Raw genomic sequence first — 19,817 nt, 5'->3', positions numbered from 1 at the left:
TGCTTTCTTGTGTATGGCTGACTCTCGAAACGTGTTGTTGTGAACCAGAGGAGAAAGGAGGTTGACTGTTTAACAAACAGCAGATTAGAGACACAGCAGATGAGCCTTGCAGTGTAGTCCAGTGCTGTCCAGTGCAGAAGATAAGTCTTGATATCCAGAGAAGTACAGGAATTCACAGGCCAAATTTCAGAAGAAATCTAGGGACAAGCCCCTTTAATATGTACCATGGAGGTGTGGCAACCTTTATGTAATGAGGCTACAAAAAGACACAGAGTGTTCATTGTAAACAAGTGCTCTGGCTGTATAAATAGCAGCTACAGTCTGCTCTTGCAGGATACTGGAGAAGAGGGTCTGAGTGAGAGAGAGAGTAAAAAAAATCATCTCTGTGAAACAACATGGACAAATTGAGTGAGTCCAAAATTCTAATTTTGAAGGATTTACTATTTTGATTCCTCTTTCTGTCTATTTGCTTATTCTTGCAAAATGTGTTTTCTTTTCTTTCACCCTATACATGCTTAGACTTCAGTGCCTTGCGATATGGTTGAGCGATGCTAGTTTAAATGGGTTGTGGATAGAGTCTGCCACTTGGTTATGAGCGTCTGTTTGGATAGTACTGGCTTTATCACCTGGGGACACTTTTCCCTTCTCTCCCTTTTGGCATCATTTAGATTGTGGACAGAAGTTGAGAGATTAAATATTTACAGCTCCAGTTTATGTCCTGTTTTAGTTGTGGGTTTTCATATTTTGCTTAGGTATTTAACATGCATTTTCAAACCTGTGGTTTACGGGGAAACCACAGCAGAATTCTACCAGTCTGAGCCTAATTAATGTTAGCAGAGAGTGAGCAGAAGTGTCATCCTGACAAAAGACGACAGCAATATCCCATCCCAATAAGAGCTACTGTTTCAAACTTATTACCTGTACTCCTGTTCAGACAGTTGAACATGTTCTAATAATGCTGTTAGATGCCTATGTCGTAGGATAGGGTTGATTAGTCAATTTGTATTGAGTCCACTTTAAGGTGTTTTGTACTGTGTTATTACTTCTGAAAAATAGTAATACTTCTGAAGTGGTGAGGACGTTTTGACTGACGTTAGCACTGTTGAACAATGAAAGGGGAACGATCTCAGCCAGGTTCTTGCTGTGGACTGCCATTGCGAGAGCGCTAGTGGAATTTGTATGTTTTTTAGGTGTGTGGTGGGTTGGGGGGGGTGGGTGTGTGTGGAAAGCGTGTACATGGGGATCGAGCAATTCTCAACTGTGATGCTCCCCATGGGCTAATAGCCTGCTGACACATTTCACAGCTGAAGTTAAAAAAGCAATCAACCCCCCACATCAGATAGCACATCCAGGTTAAGTTGGCACCTTCAGGAAGGGAGCGGAGAAAACTGGCTGAGGAAGCAAAAATAAACTAGAATAACTGGAACGTTTAACATTGAAGAAATTGTGCAAAGGAATTGTATCGAAACAGATCATTTTAGTAAACTTGAGCATGTTAGAGGAAAGAAATGAAAGAGGATAGCAAGAAAAAGCATGCTCCACTTCCTCTCTGGGGCGGAAGCAGAGCGAGCGGGGCACAATTTTATGCACCGGGAAAAGGTGCCCACCCCTTCATCTGTGGGGCCCTACATGGACCATCGGGGAGCGGGGTGCTGTGCCATCAGCCCAGCACTCTAGTGGAGTGCCAGGCTGCAAGATCACAGCAGGGATCCCGCGTTGAAGGAGGCAATGGACCTTGACAGGTAAGTCGGATGAATTTTTTATTTAGACGCATCCCACCATGTCTTTAACTAGCGCCCTGAAAACAGCCAGCCATCACGTACGCGCCCCCTGAAGCTGTCGCTGGCATCGCCTGACGCAGCTTCAGGGGGCAATACCGAAATGTTGCTCCGAGGCAAAAACGGGTCTCTGCACACAGTGATGACAATGTCATTGCCAGCGGAGCGTGGCGCTATCGGTTATCGGTCATTAGCGGCGCAGCGCCTGAGCATAAAGTTGTTTGCACCCCGTTAGCGTTCCCCCCATCAAGGGCTAACGGGAGGCACAAAGGACCCCAATTTCTCCCCCCAAATTTAGTAATGACGTCACCAATGAAAGGTTAATGTTTAGTTTTAATAAAATGTAGACTTTACTGAGGGTAATAAAGATGAGTAGTAGAGCCCATGGTGCCTTTTGGTTCTGCAAAATTGAAAGGTCTGTTTACAGTCGGTGTAAACGTGGGAGAACTAGGTGTCTCGTGGAAGCATGTAACACAGATTAAACCATTTGGGAAACCTAAGGGATCTGAGGAAAAGCAGGACAAAGAGGGAGAGTAAGATACGTTTGTCTTGCTAGCAACCATAATTTTTTCCCGACAGCCGATGTGCGTCTGTCACTGGCTGAGACTCTGTTCTTTCTACTCTAAGTCTTAATGATGTTAAATTGCAGGTCAATGAGACGTTCAACTTTGTTTTCGGAATTATAATTGTATCTGGATCTTTGTGTCAGTTTCAAGGCCGACAAGGTATCAGGAAGAGTTGCTTTTTTTTCTTTTAAATAGTTTCTTTGGAAGCTGAGAGAAGTCGCGTGACACATTGATTGCTGATGTCTGGATTTATCTTCCTTTAAAATGCAAAGAAGTTAACACTTTCTACGAGCAGCTCTGTTGGTTTTGCTTTCTTGTGTATGGCTGACTCTCGAAACGTGTTGTTGTGAACCAGAGGAGAAAGGAGGTTGACTGTTTAACAGTCAGCAGATTAGAGACACAGCAGATGAGTCTTGCAGTGTAGTCCAGTGCTGTCCAATGTGGAAGAGAAGTTTTGATATCCAGAGAAGTCCAGGAATTCACAGGACAAATTTGAGAAATGATCTAGAGATATGCCCCTTTAATACGTACCACAGACGTGTGGCAACCTTTATGTACTGAGGCTACAAATAGATGCAGAGTGTTCATTGTAAACAAGTGCTCTGGCTGTATAAGTAGAAACTACATTCTGCTCTTGCAGGATACTGCAGAAGTGGGTCTGAGAGAGAGGGAGAGAGAGAGAGAGCGAGAGAGAGAGATAATCTCCGTGAAACAACGTGGACAAAATGTGTGAATCCAAAGTTCTAATTTTGAAGGATCTCCTATTTTGATACCCTTTTCTGTCCATTTGCTTATTCTTGCTAAATTATTTTTCTTTTCTTTTCTTTCACCCTATATATGCTTAGACTTCAGTGCCTTGCGATATGGTTGAGCGATGCTAGTTTGAATGGGTTGAGGATAGAGTCTGTCACATGGTTATGAGCGTCTGTTTGGATAGTACTGGCTTTATCACCTGGGGACACTTTTCCCTTTTCTCCTCTTTGGCATCATTTAGATTGTGGACAGAAGTTGAGAGATTGAATATTTACATCTCTATTATATGCCCTGTTTTAGTTGTAGGTTTTCATATTTCGCTGAGGTATTTAACATGCATTTTCAAACTTGTGGTTTACGGGGAAACCACAGCAGAATTCTACCAGTCCGAGCCTAATTAATGTAGCAGAAAGTGGGCAGAAACGTCACCCTGATGAAACACGGCAGCAATATCCCATCCCAATAGAAGTTACTATTTCAAACTCATTACCTGTACTCCTGTTCAGACTGTTAATCAGTATGTACACGTAACGTGTTCTAATAATGCTGTTAGTTGCCTTTGTCGTAGGATAGGGTTGATTAGTCAATTTGTATTGTGTCCACTTTAGGGTGTTTTGTGCTGTATTGTTACTTCTGAAAAATAGGAAGCTCCCAGCTTTTAACTTGTGCTGAATTAGATGATCTCAGCCAGGGAAGTGGTGAGGATATTTCGACTGACGTTAGCACTGTTGAGCAATGAAAGGGGAAAGAAATCTGCCAGGTTCCTCCTGTGGACTGCCATTCCGGGAGCTCTAGTGGAATTTGTATGTTTTTTAGGTGTGTGGTGGGTTGTGTGTGTAAAGTGTGTCGATGGCAATGGAGCAATTCTCAGCTTGATGCTCCCCATGGGCTAATAGCCTGCTCACACATTTCACAGCTGAAGTTAAAAAAAGGCAGTCAACGCCCCACATCAGATAGCACATCCAGGTTAAGTTGGCACCTTCAAGATGAGATGGGAGAAAACTGGCTGAGGAGGCGAAAATAAACTCGAATAACCAGAAATTTTAATATTTGAGAAACTGTAGGAAGGAATTGATCATTTCAGTAAACAGATCATTTCAGTAAACTTGAGCATGTTAGAGGAAAGAAATGAAAGAGGATAGCAAGAAAATGTTTCGAAGAAACTGAATTGTGACTGAAAAAGATAATTTTTCTGATGCTTTATTTTCAACCTGTGAGCACATTCTCCATCGTGTAATTGTTAAAAGCATTTCTTTAAATGTGAGTTGTCATCTTCCTTTCAGGCATTGTTTTACAAACTATGCTGCTAATAAGCCGAGCAAACAGAGAAACCTTCAATAAATCTGATGAACATGGAGAGAGAGACTTGGAATCCCCAGGGTCTGCCCGAGGGATCTCAGGCCCCAACTTGAAAACTTCTGCTTTTAGACAACAGCTGACCCTGTCGGAGACATTTAATGAAATATAAGAGTATTTAAAAACTAGATTGCAATGTATTTCTGTCCTTGCAGGGTTAGTTATTTTAATTACAAATGAATGGCATGGGAGAGTGCTCCCCTTATTTTTATAAGGTGAAATTAAGAATTAAAAGATGGTTTTTTTTGCTCACTTCATTTTCCTCCTCAGTCCTAGTGGTTGTGGCCCCAAAGGCTGATCTGGAGCCACGGAGGCCCTTATCAGGAGGAGCTCAGCAACATCAGTGAAACATGTTTGTTTTAGAACATTAGCAACTTTAAAACATTATGCAAACCATTAAACACTTCTACAAACTCAGCAAGAGCCAGTAGAAATGAATCAGAAACTAACCAGTAACTCGTTGATGGTCCCTTTAACTAGCGCGGGTGGGAGGGTTCTTCCTGCTGCTGGACGCATGTTCAGCTGTGCAAGCTCAAGAGAGGGCACGAGCTGGAGCATTGAGCTCCGAAATTTCACCACTGGCATCAAATCAGTATCGCACACTGATTGACGTCACGATCTGCCTACTCTGCATGCTTCCAGCGCGTGCTACACGCGTGCACAATAATGCCCTACCCAAGATGCCATCCGGAACAACCTGCACCAGAAGTATGCGCGGCGCCACGTACGTCATATTGGAACCAAAATGGCACCCGTAGTGCCCAAACAACGGGCGTTATGGAGCTGAATTTTGTGGCCAATAGTTTTATAAATGTCCTTTGTTTATTTTAAGCTGGGGATTGTGCTCAACGGTCTTCAAAATGCCAAGTTGACTTTCAATTTGCGAAGAATAACAAGGAGCACAGAACCGATGAGATCAGCACCAAGCGCCTGATAGTCAGAAGGGGACAGATCTTCAACATTAAGGTGAACTTCACGGATGGATCCAATCCAGAAATTACCACGTTTAGATTGATCTTCGAGACAGGTAATGAGTCAAGGAATTTAAAAATTACTATAATGTTGTAATTGTAATGTAACAACAAAGGATATATGCAAAAGTAATATTTTGTACTTCTTCATACCCTGTACAAACTGCTGTCACCACCCTCTCCTCAACAAACTGTATCCTCATCACTGACTCCATTCCTCTCCCTGGACACTGGCTGATCCAGACTGTTTATAATCTTGGCTCCCTGTTTGACCCTGGGTTGAGTTTGTGACCCACATAAACTCTTCATCATTAAGATCACCGACTTCCATCTCCTCCCTTACCTCCAACTGCCGCTGAAACCCTTATTCATGATTTTATCGCCCAGTCTTGATTACTCCAATGTTCTTCTGGCCGACTTCCAACTAACCCAGCACATCCAAAACCCTGCTACCCTCTCCTATCCTGCACCAGGTTCTGCTTGACTATCACCCATGCCCTTGCTGACTTACATTGGCACTCATTCCCTCATTCCCTCAATGCCTCCAATTTAAAATTCTCATCCCTCTGTTTAACCCCCTCTATGGCCCCACCCCTCCCTATCTCTGTGACTTCCTCCAGCCCTATATCTCCCCTTCCCCAAACACGCCATTCCTCTGATTCTGGCCTCTTGTGTATCTTCCCTTCCCTTTGCCCCACCATTGATGGGTATATTTCAGTTGTCTCAGCCTCATGCTCTGGAATTCCTTCCCTAAACCCCTCCATTGCTCCACCTCTTCACTCCATTCTCCTCTTCTAAGAAGCTCGCAATGTTGCTCATATCCTTGCTACTCTTTGTTTGGTTTATTGAAGGTGTGTGTAACTGCGGTGAGGTAAAGTGTCTTTATTTTCTTCGCTAAGGATGCATTTACACTGCAGTTAGCATTCTGAGGCTGGTAGCTGCGATCTGGGATTCAGAGAGGCTGACAGGCTGAAACTTGAATTATTTTGCCCAGGAAAGAGTTCTGCTTATATCTGCTTACATGCAGAACTACTCTTCTAGCAATTAAAATCCAAATGCTTGCACAATGTGAGGTTCCATGTGTGCACTGTCTGAATATTTAAAACTAACTGACGGTGAGTGTAGGAAGTATTTGGGAGGTCCAAGGGTTTGACTTGGCTTTGGATTTATACATCAAGCAGCATTGAATGAACATGGTGTGACTGCCTCCTCAAGCAAGATTCAAAAGCCGGAATTTTCACAGGAAAGAATGGGAGGGTTGGAGGCGAGTGGGAAGTGAAAGTTGTATAAATCTAAAACCCGATCCCCACCCGCCTCCAACCAGCCCACTTTCACCATTTACTGAATGGGACGGGGCACGGGAAGCTAACCCGCTGCCAGGAGGCAGTTTATCAATTTAAATATTATAATCAGGCCTGAAGCTGCTGCGTTAACCGACTGTGCAGGTGGCCAGGGATCCCGGGGCTTTGGATTCCCGGTAGCTGCAATGAGGCGGCCTCAGTCTCTGGGAGAAATCATTGTGGGGCGGGAGGAGCAGAAGTGCTTCCTCCCAGCCCCCCAAACTCCACCATTAGCAGCCTGAACACCCCTTGGGGTCGGAGTTAGGACCTCTTCCCCCTCCTTCCCCAGTTCATGATTCAGCCCTGGGGTTGGGGATTGGATACCCCGCCCATGGCTTGGAACCCCCCTCACCACAGCACTATCCTGGGCCCAGCTAATAGCTGGCCTGCAGTGTCCAGCCTGCATTCCCCGCCTGACTGCAAGCCTGGCTGACAATCAGGCTGACTTCTGACCGGGGAACCTGCCCTTTATGTTGCATGCACGCTGTGGAGTTAAAACTTCTGGGTTTCCCGCTGTCTCCTGCATCTCCCCGCTCCGTGCTGGTGGGAAACGGGAAAATGCAGCCCTACATATTTCACTGCAGAACAGTGTTGTACAATACAGCCATCACTGGCCAGATGTGGCAAATTGGGAATACAGAAGTGGCGAATTTAATTTCCGAATAGCAAACAAAAAGTAGAGTGTGTGAATGCTTTACTTCCTTAATTACTGAATTATGATAGATGTTTGTTAAGTAAATATACACATGTGAAGCACACTCACTTCTGTTCTTTGTGCATTTAAGATGCTTCCTACTAAAATAGTTTCACTGTAGCTATGCCAGTAGCTAGTCAATGAATTCTATTGGATGACACTGCCTTAGACTTTAGAGTAAGGTCAGAGCCCTGACTCGAGCAACTTTAGGGTTGATACAGTGTGTGGACCTCTTTGCACTGATGTCAAACTTGTAGTGTAGATATATCATGAGATGTGCAAATGAGACATGAGGGGAATATTACCTTGCACTAGGATCTAAATAAATAACCACAGTGTAAGGACCTCTGAAGCGACTTAGCTTAACATACATGAAATTTTCGACAAACAATTTTGGTGAAAAAACACTTACATAACGCTGACATAATGCCCGACAGAAAATTCATCAGTGGCATACCTCCGGGCGGTATGCACATCGCCCGCCCATGCAGACTGCCGACATACCGCCCAAAAGTGTAAAATTAATGACATACCACCGATATACCGTCGGAAATGCATAATGTCTTGGAGAGCGTGCTTTTAAGTAGATCTTAAGTGGGCGGTATGTACACAGAGCTGACAGGTTTATTTGATATTACACAGATCTTTTATAGCTCTCCACAATTTGATGTATTTTTAAATGGATTGTAGTATTTTCTAGTGTTAGACCATAATATAAATAGTCTAATAAAGCCTTATTTACTCCTTTATTAATGAACTATAATAAAAATTTTATTAGTGTCTCTCACCCCCCAGCCTCTTCCACACCTCAGTCTCTCCCACACCCCAGTCACTCTCTCTCACACACCCCCAGTCTCTCCCACACCCCAATCTCTCCCACATCCCAGTCTCTCCTACACCACAATCTCTCTCATCCCCCAGTTTCTCTCTTCCCCCAGTCTCTCTCTCTCTCTCTCTCACCCCCCCAGCCTCTCACACCCCCAGTCTCTCACACACCCCCCAGTCTCTCTCACACCCCCCAGTCTCTCTCACACCCCCCAGTCTCTCTCTCTCACCCCCCAGCCTCTCTCTCTCTCTCACCCCGCAGTCTCTCTCTCTCTCTCTCTCACCTCTCCAGTCTCTCTCTCTCCCACACACCCCAGTCTCTCTCTCTCTCTCTCTCTCTCTCTCTCTCACCTCCCCAGTCTCTCTCACTCTCTCTCCTCCCCAGTCCTCTCTCGCTCTCACCTCCCCAGTCTCTCTCACACCCCCAGTCTCACTCTCACCCCCCCATCTCTCTCTCTCACCCCCAGTTTCTCTTTCTCTCACCCCCCACCCCAGTCTCTCTCTCTCTCTCTCTCTCCACCCCTCCCCCCAGTCTCTCTCACTCCTCAAGTCTCTCTCAACCCCCAGCCCCTCTCACCCCCCACAACGATCACTCCCACCCCCACCCCCACCACCCCCCGCCCACACAGCGACAGCGATCTCATGCCACCCGACAGTGATCACTTCCCGCCCCCCACCCCACCCACCGCCCACACAACGATCTCAGGCTGACAGTCTCTGGCCTCTCGTTGCTGCCTCTCGAGGGACAGAGCTTGAGTGCCGTGCATGCATGCGCACAACTCGGGAACCAAGATTCCCGAGTCAAAAGGCTTCACCGCCACACACCGCCGGCTGCACTCCACCCACACTGGTTGCACTCCACTCCCAATACTGCCGAGAAAAGGGGATGAAATTCCCGTCCACTCGGCCCCAATGGTACCAGGTAGTAAAAAATGACGCACCGCCTGGGGACCACCGAAAAACAGGCGGAACTTGTGTTTCACTAATTTTGGCCGCATTGAATTCAAATGACATGGTCATAAAATATAAAAGCTTGGTACAAAGCTACCTTTGTTAAATGATTTGAATCTGGTGTATTATTAATTTAACTGTGCTTGTCTTGCTTTAGGTCCAGATCCTAAGAAATCAAATGGAACCCAAGTCGTGGTTCCTTTCACAAAGTCAATAAATGTAAAAAGATGGAGTGGAATCATTTCCTCTTCCACCAGCAGTGAATGGTGCCTGGCCATATCACCATCGCCAACAGCCAAGATTGGTTACCACAGATTAACTCTGCAACACATTGATGACCAACATGTGAAGTACTATATTGGAAACTTTGTGGTACTCTTCAACCCATGGTGCTCAGGTACAGCTCCTTTTAAGTAAGAGTATTTCTGAAATTGGCATGTTATCACATGTGATGCTGTGGTGATTGCCTCACAATTGTGCGTGAGTTCAGCTGATTTTGATGGTAATGCTGGAACCGGTGCATTATCAGCCCCACAATTGTAACTGTTCTATTGTTTATACATCACGTATGACCTGATTGTTGTTCCATCTGCTTTATCTATTCAGAGGATGAAGTCTTTCTGAACAGCGATTCTCAGCGAGATGAGTATGTGATGAATGAAACTGGAATTATTTATGTTGGTAGTAGCGATTACATAAATCATGTTGCCTGGAACTTTGGACAGGTATATGAAAATCAGAAAACTTTCTGGTGCATTCCCTTTATCAACTAACATTAAATCCAGTAAAATTTTTAGACTTTTACTTACATGGTTTGGTAGGAATTCTGTTTTAAGTTAAATGACGTATTTGATATAAGGTCAGATTCTGCTTAGTGTTAATTCCCAGAGATACACAAATGTTTTAAAATGTTGATCAGGAGATTTCTCAATGGAATATCAAACGATGCATTTTTGCATGTTATGTACAGCTGTGAGATAAAGCTGTACATAAAGTGCTCTTCTGCAAGATCTGGCTCTCCCCTATTGGTCTATAAGTCTGCACAATGGCATTGCATCTTGAGCTTAGTGAACACCTGAATGTTATAGCCATGGTACAGAATCCTGACCTGCAGCACAGGAACAGTTAAATGAATTAAACACTGCAGGTGGCTGAGTATCATATAATCTTCTTGAAGGAACCAAAGCAAAGTGCAGGACACCACTCCGGTTGAAACAAGAAGGAGAGAGGATGAGGTAATTTGGAAGTGGTGATTAGGTGACTCCAATATTGGATTTAAAAGTCTGTAATTTGAATGGGAGCGAAATGTTTAAGGGAAGTGAGCAGTTTGATATTTCTGAGGCCCTGAGAGAGAATGGGTCACTTTAGAAGTTAGCGTATTATGTTAAAGGATACAGGGAAGAGCAGGAGCACAGAGGACAGCTTATATATTGCATTGCTAATGAATGAAGAAAAGTAAAATAAAATCAAATGGAATACTGTAGCATGAGAGTAATTCCAGGACTTCAATTAATGAATCATTTCTAATATTGTTTACCAATTGATACATATGTTAATTTTTCCAGTTTGAAGAAGATATTTTGGACATTTGCCTTAAGATATTGGACAATACACCCTTGTATCTGAAAAATCCAAGTAAGGCTCTTGCAACGAGAGGTTATCCTGTTTATATTGCGAGACTTGTGTCTGCCATGGTAAGCATTTAAATGTTATGGGTAAAGGTGCAGCTTCCCCAATGGTTTTATTGGTAAAGTCACTGTGTTGTAAGCCGTATAGACTTGAAGTAATAGATTTGATTCCCAGTCTATGATGACTTAGCTGATTGCTGCCAGAAAAGGCCATTGGGTTCTACAATTAACCTCAAGTTCTAGGCCAAGGAAGAGGGAATTCAGGCAGGGTTATTAAGTGATCCCTGTGCATTCATGTAGGTGTCTGTTGAGGACAGAATTGGGTATGAAATACTGCCCACGTTAATTTACCAATACTCACTGTATAGGCTCAGACATGAAGAATGGCTGCCTTGGGCAAGGGACTGAGGGGGCCTGGCATCGATGGAACTAGCACAAAGCAAGATCCTCAGGAAAGAAAGAGGGGAGAAAGGGGGAAAATGTATTACTGATAATGAGTGGAGAGTTAATGTGTTGTGTATCTGTAAAGCGTGCACTCCCATGTTCCGCCACCAGGGAGCTCATCCCCTGAAGTCCCAAAGGATCCCAGCATCCCTTGGGAGCACTGTATATAAGCCTGTATATAAGCCTAAGGCCTGTTCCTCACTCTGGAGTGTCTTATTAAAGGCTGAGGTCATCGTTACTTTAACCTCCCTGTGTGCAGCCTCATCTGTGTTAGGAACACAATAACTGGCGACAAGAATACGAATCCAATGCAAAGATGCAGCAAACTTGTGGGCATTCTGGAGAAGTTCTCGGAGGGTGAGGACTGGGAAGCCTATGTCAAACGGCAAGACTAGCACTTTGTAGCCAACGAGCTGGATGGAGAAGGAAGCGCTGCAAAAAGGAGAGCGGTCCTCCTCACAGTCTGCGGGGCACCGACCTTCAGCCTCATGAAGAATCTTCTGGCTCTGGTGAAACCCACAAATAAGTCGTATGAGGAACTGTGTACACTGGTTCGGGAGCATCTTAACCCGAGGGAGAGCGTGCTGATGGCGAGGTATCGGTTCTACACGTGCCAGCGATCTGAAGGTCAGGAAGTGGCGAGCTACGTTGCTGAGCTAAGGCGACTTGCAGGACAATGTGATTTGATGGCTACCAGGAGCAAATGCTCAAAGACTTTTTTGTACTGGGTATTGGCCACGAGACCATCCTATGAAAACTTTTGACTGTAGAGACACCGACCCTCAGTAAGGCCATTGCGATAGCACAGGCATTTATGTCCACCAGTGATAACACCAAACAAATCACTCAGCACACAAGTGCTAGCAATGTTCATAAATTAACTGGAACTGTGTTTGCAAGCAGAAATGTACAGGGCAGAACCCACGAGTTTGCAACTGCCAGCAAGTCTCAGGTGACCCAGATGACTCAGAGTCCCCAACAAAAGATGAATGCAAGGCAATTCACACCTTGTTGGCATTGTGGAAGCTTTATTCAGCCTATTCATGCCGCTTCAAAGGGTATGCAAACGAGCTGCAAGCTCTGTAAAACCTGCTAATTACCACATGGCAGAGGAAGATCAGTCCATGGTGGATCAAAGCAATTTCGAGCCTCAGAGAGGAGGCAGATGTCAAAGTACACGAGGTGCACACATTTTCGACGAAATATCCACCTATAATGCTAAATGTAAAATTGAATGGCTTACCCGTAGCCATGGAACTGGACATTGCCGCTAGCCAATCCATCATGAGTAAAAAGATGTTTGAGAGACTGTGGTGCAACAAAGCAGTCAGACCAGCCCTGAGCCCCATCTCCACGAAACTGAGAACGTACACCAAAGAGCTTATCACTGTCCTGGGCAGCGCCATGGTCAAGGTCACCTACGAGGGCACGGTGCATGAACTGCCACTCTGGATTGTCCCAGGCGATGGCCCCACACTGCTTGAAAGGAGCTGGTTGGGCAAAATCCGTTGGAACTGGGATGAAATCCGAGCACTATCACATGTCGATGAGGCCTCGTACCCAGGTTCTTAACAAATTTCCTTCCCTTTTTGAGCCAGGCATTGGAAACTTTTCCGGGGCGAGGGTGTGGATCCACTTGGTCCCAGAGGCACGACCCATTCACCACAAGGTGCGAGCGGTACCTCACATGATGAGGGAGAGAATGGAAATCGAGCTGGACAGGCTGCAACGCGAGGGCATCATTTCCCCAGTGGAATTCAGCGAGTGGGCCAGCCCGATTGTTCCAGTACTCAAAAGTGATAGCACGGTCAGGATTGACGGCGATTATAAAGTAACTATTAATCGTTTCTCACTACAGGACCAATACCCGCTACCTAAGGCAGACGACCTATTTGCGATACTGGCAGAAGGCAAGACGTTCACCAAGCTCGACCATGACGCAGGAGCTGGAGGAGTATTCGAAGGGCCTCACCTGCATCAACATGCACAAGGGACTGTTCATCTACAACAGATGCCCGTTTGGAATTCGGTTGGCTGCAGCGATCTTTCAGAGAAATATGGAGAGCCTACTCAAGTCGGTATCACACACGGTGGTCTTTCAGGACGACATATTGGTCACGGGTCGGGACACCGCCGAGCACCTACAAAACCAGGAGGAGGTCCTCCAGCGACTGGATCGCGAAGGGCTGTGGCTGAAGAGGTCAAAATGTGTCTTCTTGGCAACAGAAGTGGAGTTTTTGGGGAGAAAGATCGCGGCAGATGGCATTCGGCCCACAGACGCCAAGACAGAGGCTATCATGAACGCGCCCAGGCCACAGAAAGTCACGGAGCTGCGGTCGTTCCTGGGACTCCTCAATTATTTTGGGAACTTCCTATCGGGGTTAAGCATCCTTTTAGAGCCCCTACATGTGTTATTGTGCAAAGGTGAGAACTGGGTATGGGGAAAAAAAACAAGTAATTGCTTTTGAGAAAGCGAGAAACATTTTATGCTCCAACAAGCTGCTTATATTGTATAACCCGTGCAAAAGATTTGTGCTAGCATGTGATGCGTCGTCGTATGGAGTCGGGTGTGTATTACAACAAGCTAACGTTGTGGAGAAGTTGCAACCTGTCGCTTATGCTTCCACGAGCTTGCCTAAGGCCGAGAGGGCCTACAGCATGATTGAGAAAGAGGCATTAATGTGTGTCTTCGGGGTAAAGAAAATGCATCAGTACCAGTTTGGCTTCAAATTTGAGCTGGAAACCGATCACAAGCCACTCACATCCCTGTTCGCTAAAAACAAGGGGATAAATACTAATGCCTCAGCCTGCATACAAAGGTGGGCACTTGCGCTATCAGCGTATAACTATACCATCCGCCACGGCCAGGTGCCGAGAACTGTACAGATGCTCTCAGTCGGCTACCATTGCCCACCACGGGGGTGGAAATGGCGCAGCCTGCAAACTTGTTGATGGTGGTGCAGCCCGTAGACTTGTGGATGGTCATGGAAGCTTTTAAAAATGATAAATCACCTGTCACGGCCCGCCAGATTAGGACTTGGACCAGCCAAGATCCTCTGCTGGCCCTAGTAAAAAACTGTGTACTGCATGGGATTTCCTAACCTGTATGGACATGGAAGATAGTGAACAACAATTGTATTTCTGTAGCTTTGCTTGCATACAGTGGCCTTTCAAAGGATTTTAAAGATAGAGGAAGGATATGATGCTGAGCAGAAAGGGCCCCAAAAGTGATATGTATGGTACTTGCATATTGTTGGCTGGACACTAGATGGCCCCCTGTTGGGAGTAAACATTGTAGCAATTACACTTCTCTTGTATTACTTTGTTATTATTTGACAGGAATGTTCCAGAGCAGCTGGAAAATGAAGCATTTAGTTATTGCCACCAAATTGAGTGAGTGGTATTTTGGACATAACCTCGCTTTGACTGTGATTTCTGTTTTGAAAGCAGTGGCGGGAGCCAAGAGCGTGGGGAACAAGGAATAACTCATGTTAGAAGAGCAGAGGATTGGTGGCTGAGGGAGATCAGTTGGGGAAAATGCATGGAGAAATGTTGAAGTCCGTTTATTGGGGCACTGGAGCCGAGAACAGATGCAGATGATGAGTGCGGGACATTGTGCAGAAAAACATGACTTTCTAAATGACTTGAATAATGGCATGCTCTTAAGAAGATGAGCCCTGTTGATAAAGCTATGGACTAGGGCTTTGCAGTAGTGAAGACGTAGGACCAGATGCAGGCAAAGTTGCAGAATTGAAAGAAATCCGTCTCTGGGTGGAAGAGCGTTGAATAGTACACTGCAGTTCCACCCCCCTGGATTTAGTTTTATATCACTGAAGACCCCAAATTTCCACCCCACCTTGGGCGCATGTGCGAATTAATTTGAGTTGTGTGTGTTTACAAAGCTTAGCAGCCATCTTTAACGTTGCCTGAGGGAGGGATGGAGACACAGCCCTGAAATAAGTCACAATCTGTTCAGAACATTCTATGACACTTTCTTGTCCCAAGTAAAAGTAGCGCTGATGATTTGCTGCACACTCCTGCCCGTGTGCAGACGGGGCTGTTTTCTTTCTCGCTCAAGGGGCCTAGCTGCGGCTGCTTGACACAGATAAGAGCTGCATCAGGCAGCTATCCCAATGTCGGATCGTGGGTGGGGCAAATTTGTTCTTTGACGGCTCGTACAGCATCTACTCATTCTATTTTGTGCTAATCCTCCCCCAACTTGTGACAACGGGTACAGTGGAGGGCGGGAATCGTGGGGGGGAGGAGGAATTACAAAGAGGGAGCGATACTTGTTATCCTAAGAGCAGATTTTTTTGTGCTTGGACCCTTATCAGTGAAAGATTACTGATGTAATCCCCTTCATCCCTCCCTCCCCAATAAATGGAAAAATTGCAGTAAACTGTTACCAATCCACAAAGTTCCTGAGAAAGTATTGTTAATTGAAAAATCATTCAAATGCAAGGTCTCAATACCATGTTCGGAGGATCTATGTCAACTATGTGGGTCCGTTTCTCTGTAAAATGTTCCTGGTGGTGGTGGATGCTTTTTCAAAATGGATTGAATGTAAAATAATGTCAGGAAGCACTGCTACCACCACCATTGAAAGCCTGAGGGCCATGTTTGCCACCCACGGCCTGTCTGACATACTGGTCCGTGACAATGGGCTATGTTTCACCAGTGCCGAATTAAAAGAATTCATGACCTGTAATGGGATCAAACATGTTACCTCGGCCCCATTTAAACCAGCCTCCAATGGGCAGGCAGAGCGGGCAGTACAAACAATCAAACAGAGCCTTAAACGAGTCACAGAAGGCTCACTCCAAACCCGCCTGTCCCAAGTACTGCTCAGCTACCGCATGAGACCCTACTCACTCACAGGGGTGCCCCCAGCTGAGCTACTCATGAAAAGAACACCTAAAACCAGACTCCCGCTGGTTCACCCCAACCTGCATGATCAGGTAGAGAGCAGGCGGCAGCAACAAAATGTAAATGATGGTCGCGCCACTGTGTCATGGGAAATTGATCTGAATGACCCTGTGTATGTGCTAAACTATGGACATGGTCCCAAGTGGATCGCAGGCACAGTGATAGCTAAAGAAGGGAATTGGGTTTTTGTAGTCAAACTAGACAATGGACAAATTTGCAAAAAGCACCTGGACCAAACGAGGCTGCGGTTCACAGACTGCCCTGAACAACCCACAGCAGACACCACCTTTTTCGAGCCCACAACACACACCCAAAGGATCAACGACACCACGCCGGACCAGGAAATCAAACCCATCACGCACAACAGCCCAGCAAGGCCAGGCTCAAGTAGCAGCCCTGCCGGGCCAACAACACGCCAGCCCAGTGAGGGCACAGCCAACACACCAGAACAGACATTTGTACCGAGGCGATCCACCAGGGACAGAAAGGCTCCCGACCGCCTCACCTTGTAAATAGTTTTCATTTTGACTTTGGGGGGGAGTGATGTTGTGTATCTGTAAAGCATGCACTCGCATGTTCCGCCACCAGGGAGCTCATACCCTGAAGTCCCAAGGGATTCCAGCATCCCTTGGGAGCACTGTATATAAGCCGGCCCCTAAGACTTGTTCCTCACTCTGGAGTGTTTTATTAAAGACTGAGGTCACTGTTACTTTAACCTCCCTGTGTGCAGCCTCATCTGTGTTAGGATCATAATATAATGAATAACTTTAATGAATAATAAAATAATGACCTGTAATTTGCAGTCAGCATCAAAGCAAAGGCGTTCGCCATTGGCCAGGAAGTAAGCTTCGTGCAAAGATTTCACAATCTCTGTGTCGTGCTTTCTGCTGTGTAATTCCAATCAATGGAGTTTAGTGGGAATCCCATAGTGCAAGCTGCTGTAATGTCAACAAACTTAGTTTTGTCACTGAAAAACATCAATTAGTTTTTCAGGTCCATAATGTTTGTTTAGCAGTAATAGGCTGTTAAAACCCCAGTTACACCTAATCCCTTTGGGTGTAACTTTTAGTGGGGAATTTAACAGTGTACTTACTGCGGAAGAGACACAATTTTTGCCAGTTTTTATGATTTGAGAGATGTCACTGATTGCCAGCTCTGGGGGGGGGGAGGGGGGTGGAGGGGGGGGGATGGGGGTGGAGGGGGGTGGGGGGGGGGGGGAAGGGGTGCACAGCGCAGCCTGTGGACGAGCAGGGAATGACAGACTGCAACTTCAGGATTTCTGTATCAGGCTGCACATGGGCTAAATCCAGAAGTTTCGGTCAGTTTCAAAGGTGAAATGACGGTGAATGCTGTTATACTATTCTCAAAATTACTCTTTCTTGCACGCCAGAATACCTTTAGCCGCTGTTGAACATTATCTATTCAATCCCGCAGTTACCTGAATGGAATACTGATAGCTAATTCTGAGGCAGGTACCAATAACTGGTCCTTTTTGGCCGTAGATGGATTCTGGTAAAGTGGCCCATATGACAGATTCCCTTTTATTTCCTTATTGGAAACATAATTAGGATCAATTCAAGACCACCAGTTCTGTTCCATCTTTTTGGGTCTGATGAGTAACTCGTCCCCGTCACCCCTGCAGATTCCAGTCTTTTTATCCCCTCATATCTCCCTCCCACCGTCTTGATTCCAATATTTTTATTCCTCCTCAGTTTGGTTGATTGTCCTTTCTGGTGACCTTTCACAGTAGTTTCAATTCTCTTGCGTTTGCTTCAGGCGTTTGGATGACAAAACTGTGCTGAAATAAGGGGAGATTTTCCCTCACTGCCGTGCCTGCGGTTCAGTTCCCTAGGCACAGTAAAGGAGAAAAAGGGTCTTTCCACCCTACCTGCCCCCACCTTCCCGCCCTCCCTGCCCCCCGCTCCCCACTGTGCTACCCCAGAATTTCCTGGGGCTCCCCAAATTAAACCACTGCAGGACATGCAGGTCTCACATTATAATGGAAATGAGGTGGGAGGGGAGTTCCTGAGGTATTATTGAGAACCCAGGTACAGGCTGAGGCCAGCCGTTCGGGTCACCATCAAAGTGGAAATGAAAAGAGAGAGAAGATGAAGAAATTCGGAATTATGTGTTGCCAAATTTGGACTTTAGAAGATTGTAAATTAAAGCAAGAAGTGAAAACTAAGAGAAAAGAAAGAACTTGTTTATATGAATGTGTCTTTTATGGCCTCAAGATATCCAAAGCGCTTCACAGCCCATGAAGTATTTTTGAAGTGTAATCACTGTTGTAATTTATGGAAAAGTTGCAGCCTATTTGTGCAAAGGAAGATCCCCCAAACAGCAATGCAATGTGGAACTAATGGTGATCCTCCAATTTATTGCAAACGTCTAGACCCGAGCAAATGCTAATACCAGAAAAAAGCGAGAGAGTTCCATTTACTTTGTAAATGGCTGTAAATTGTCCAATAAGTTTGACTCATTGATCCCATTGATGTGTTTGCCTTCTTCATTGCTGTCATGACTTCACAACAATGTCAGTACAAATTTACTATGTTATACTTTCAGGTGAATAGTTCAGATGACAGAGGAGTACTTCAGGGCAGATGGCACTCACCATATGACAAGGGAGTATATCCAGGGATTTGGAATGGAAGTATTGCAATCCTTCGCAAATGGAATAATGATGGCTGTCGAGCAGTTCGCTATGGACAGTGCTGGGTGTTTGCAGGAGTGGCCTGCACAGGTAGAGAGGCAATTGGTGTTGGATTTCACACGTAAAAGGAATTATAGTTGAAATGGAATTGTAAATGCAGATATATATTTAAACATTTCCATAAGTAACTGAGATATATTTGTAAATAGACAAAAGTTTATCGAACACATTTTAATGGATGCTGAAAGGAAATTCAAGGGGTGGAATTTCCCTTGATTTCGCCTGAATTACTGGCATTTCAGTGGAAAATCAGCAGAAACCCTGCGGAAACAACATAAATGGCTGGTTAGATCATTTCTCTGGGGTTTTGCCAATCTCCTGCTGAAGTTATGGCAGGAGTTCAGGAGAACCCCCATGGAAATTCCAAGTGTATATGTTTAAGGTCCTGAAACTTACACAGGGGATCTCCAATGGAAGATTGGTGGACACCTTGGAGAAATGTTGGAAATGGCCAAAAATGGTTGTTTGCACCCATAATGGCAACTTGTACTTATATCGCCTTTAACATAATAAAACTTCCCAAGGCACTTCAAAGGTGTAATAAAACAAAATTTGGCACTGAGCCACACAAGCAGATATTAGGACAGATGCCCAAACACTTGGTCAAAGAGAGAGGTTTTAAGGAGGGTCATCAAGGAGGAAAGAGAGGTAGAGAGGTGGCGAGGTTTAGGCAGGGAATTCCAGAGCTTAGGGCCTAGGCAACAGAAACCACAGCCACCAATAGTTGAGCGATTAAAATCAGGGATACTCAAGAGGCCAGAATTTGAGGAGCTAAAATATCTTGGACGGTCGAGGGGCTTGAGGAGATTACAGAGATCAGAAGATCAAGATAAATTCACAGAATGAATGGACCAAACCAGTATTGCAGTAAT

At 45.3% G+C, this 19,817-nt stretch overlaps 1 protein-coding gene across 1 annotated transcript in view; it reads left to right on the top strand.

Annotated features, from left to right (window-relative positions):
• Window positions 1-314: 314 nt before the first annotated feature.
• Window positions 315-19,817, top strand: part of LOC139277513 (protein-glutamine gamma-glutamyltransferase 2-like) — a 46,871-nt gene continuing 27,368 nt past the window's right edge. The window contains exons 1-6 of the mRNA XM_070896058.1: window positions 315-408; window positions 5,286-5,480; window positions 9,392-9,631; window positions 9,841-9,959; window positions 10,800-10,928; window positions 18,798-18,975. Coding sequence (XP_070752159.1) covers window positions 396-408; window positions 5,286-5,480; window positions 9,392-9,631; window positions 9,841-9,959; window positions 10,800-10,928; window positions 18,798-18,975 — 874 coding nt within the window. The 5' untranslated portion in view covers window positions 315-395. The remainder of the gene's footprint in view (window positions 409-5,285; window positions 5,481-9,391; window positions 9,632-9,840; window positions 9,960-10,799; window positions 10,929-18,797; window positions 18,976-19,817) is intronic.

The sequence above is a fragment of the Pristiophorus japonicus genome, chromosome 12 (assembly GCF_044704955.1).
Source record: "Pristiophorus japonicus isolate sPriJap1 chromosome 12, sPriJap1.hap1, whole genome shotgun sequence".
NCBI lineage: Eukaryota > Metazoa > Chordata > Chondrichthyes > Pristiophoridae > Pristiophorus > Pristiophorus japonicus.
This window is presented reverse-complemented; position numbering and strand designations above follow the sequence as displayed.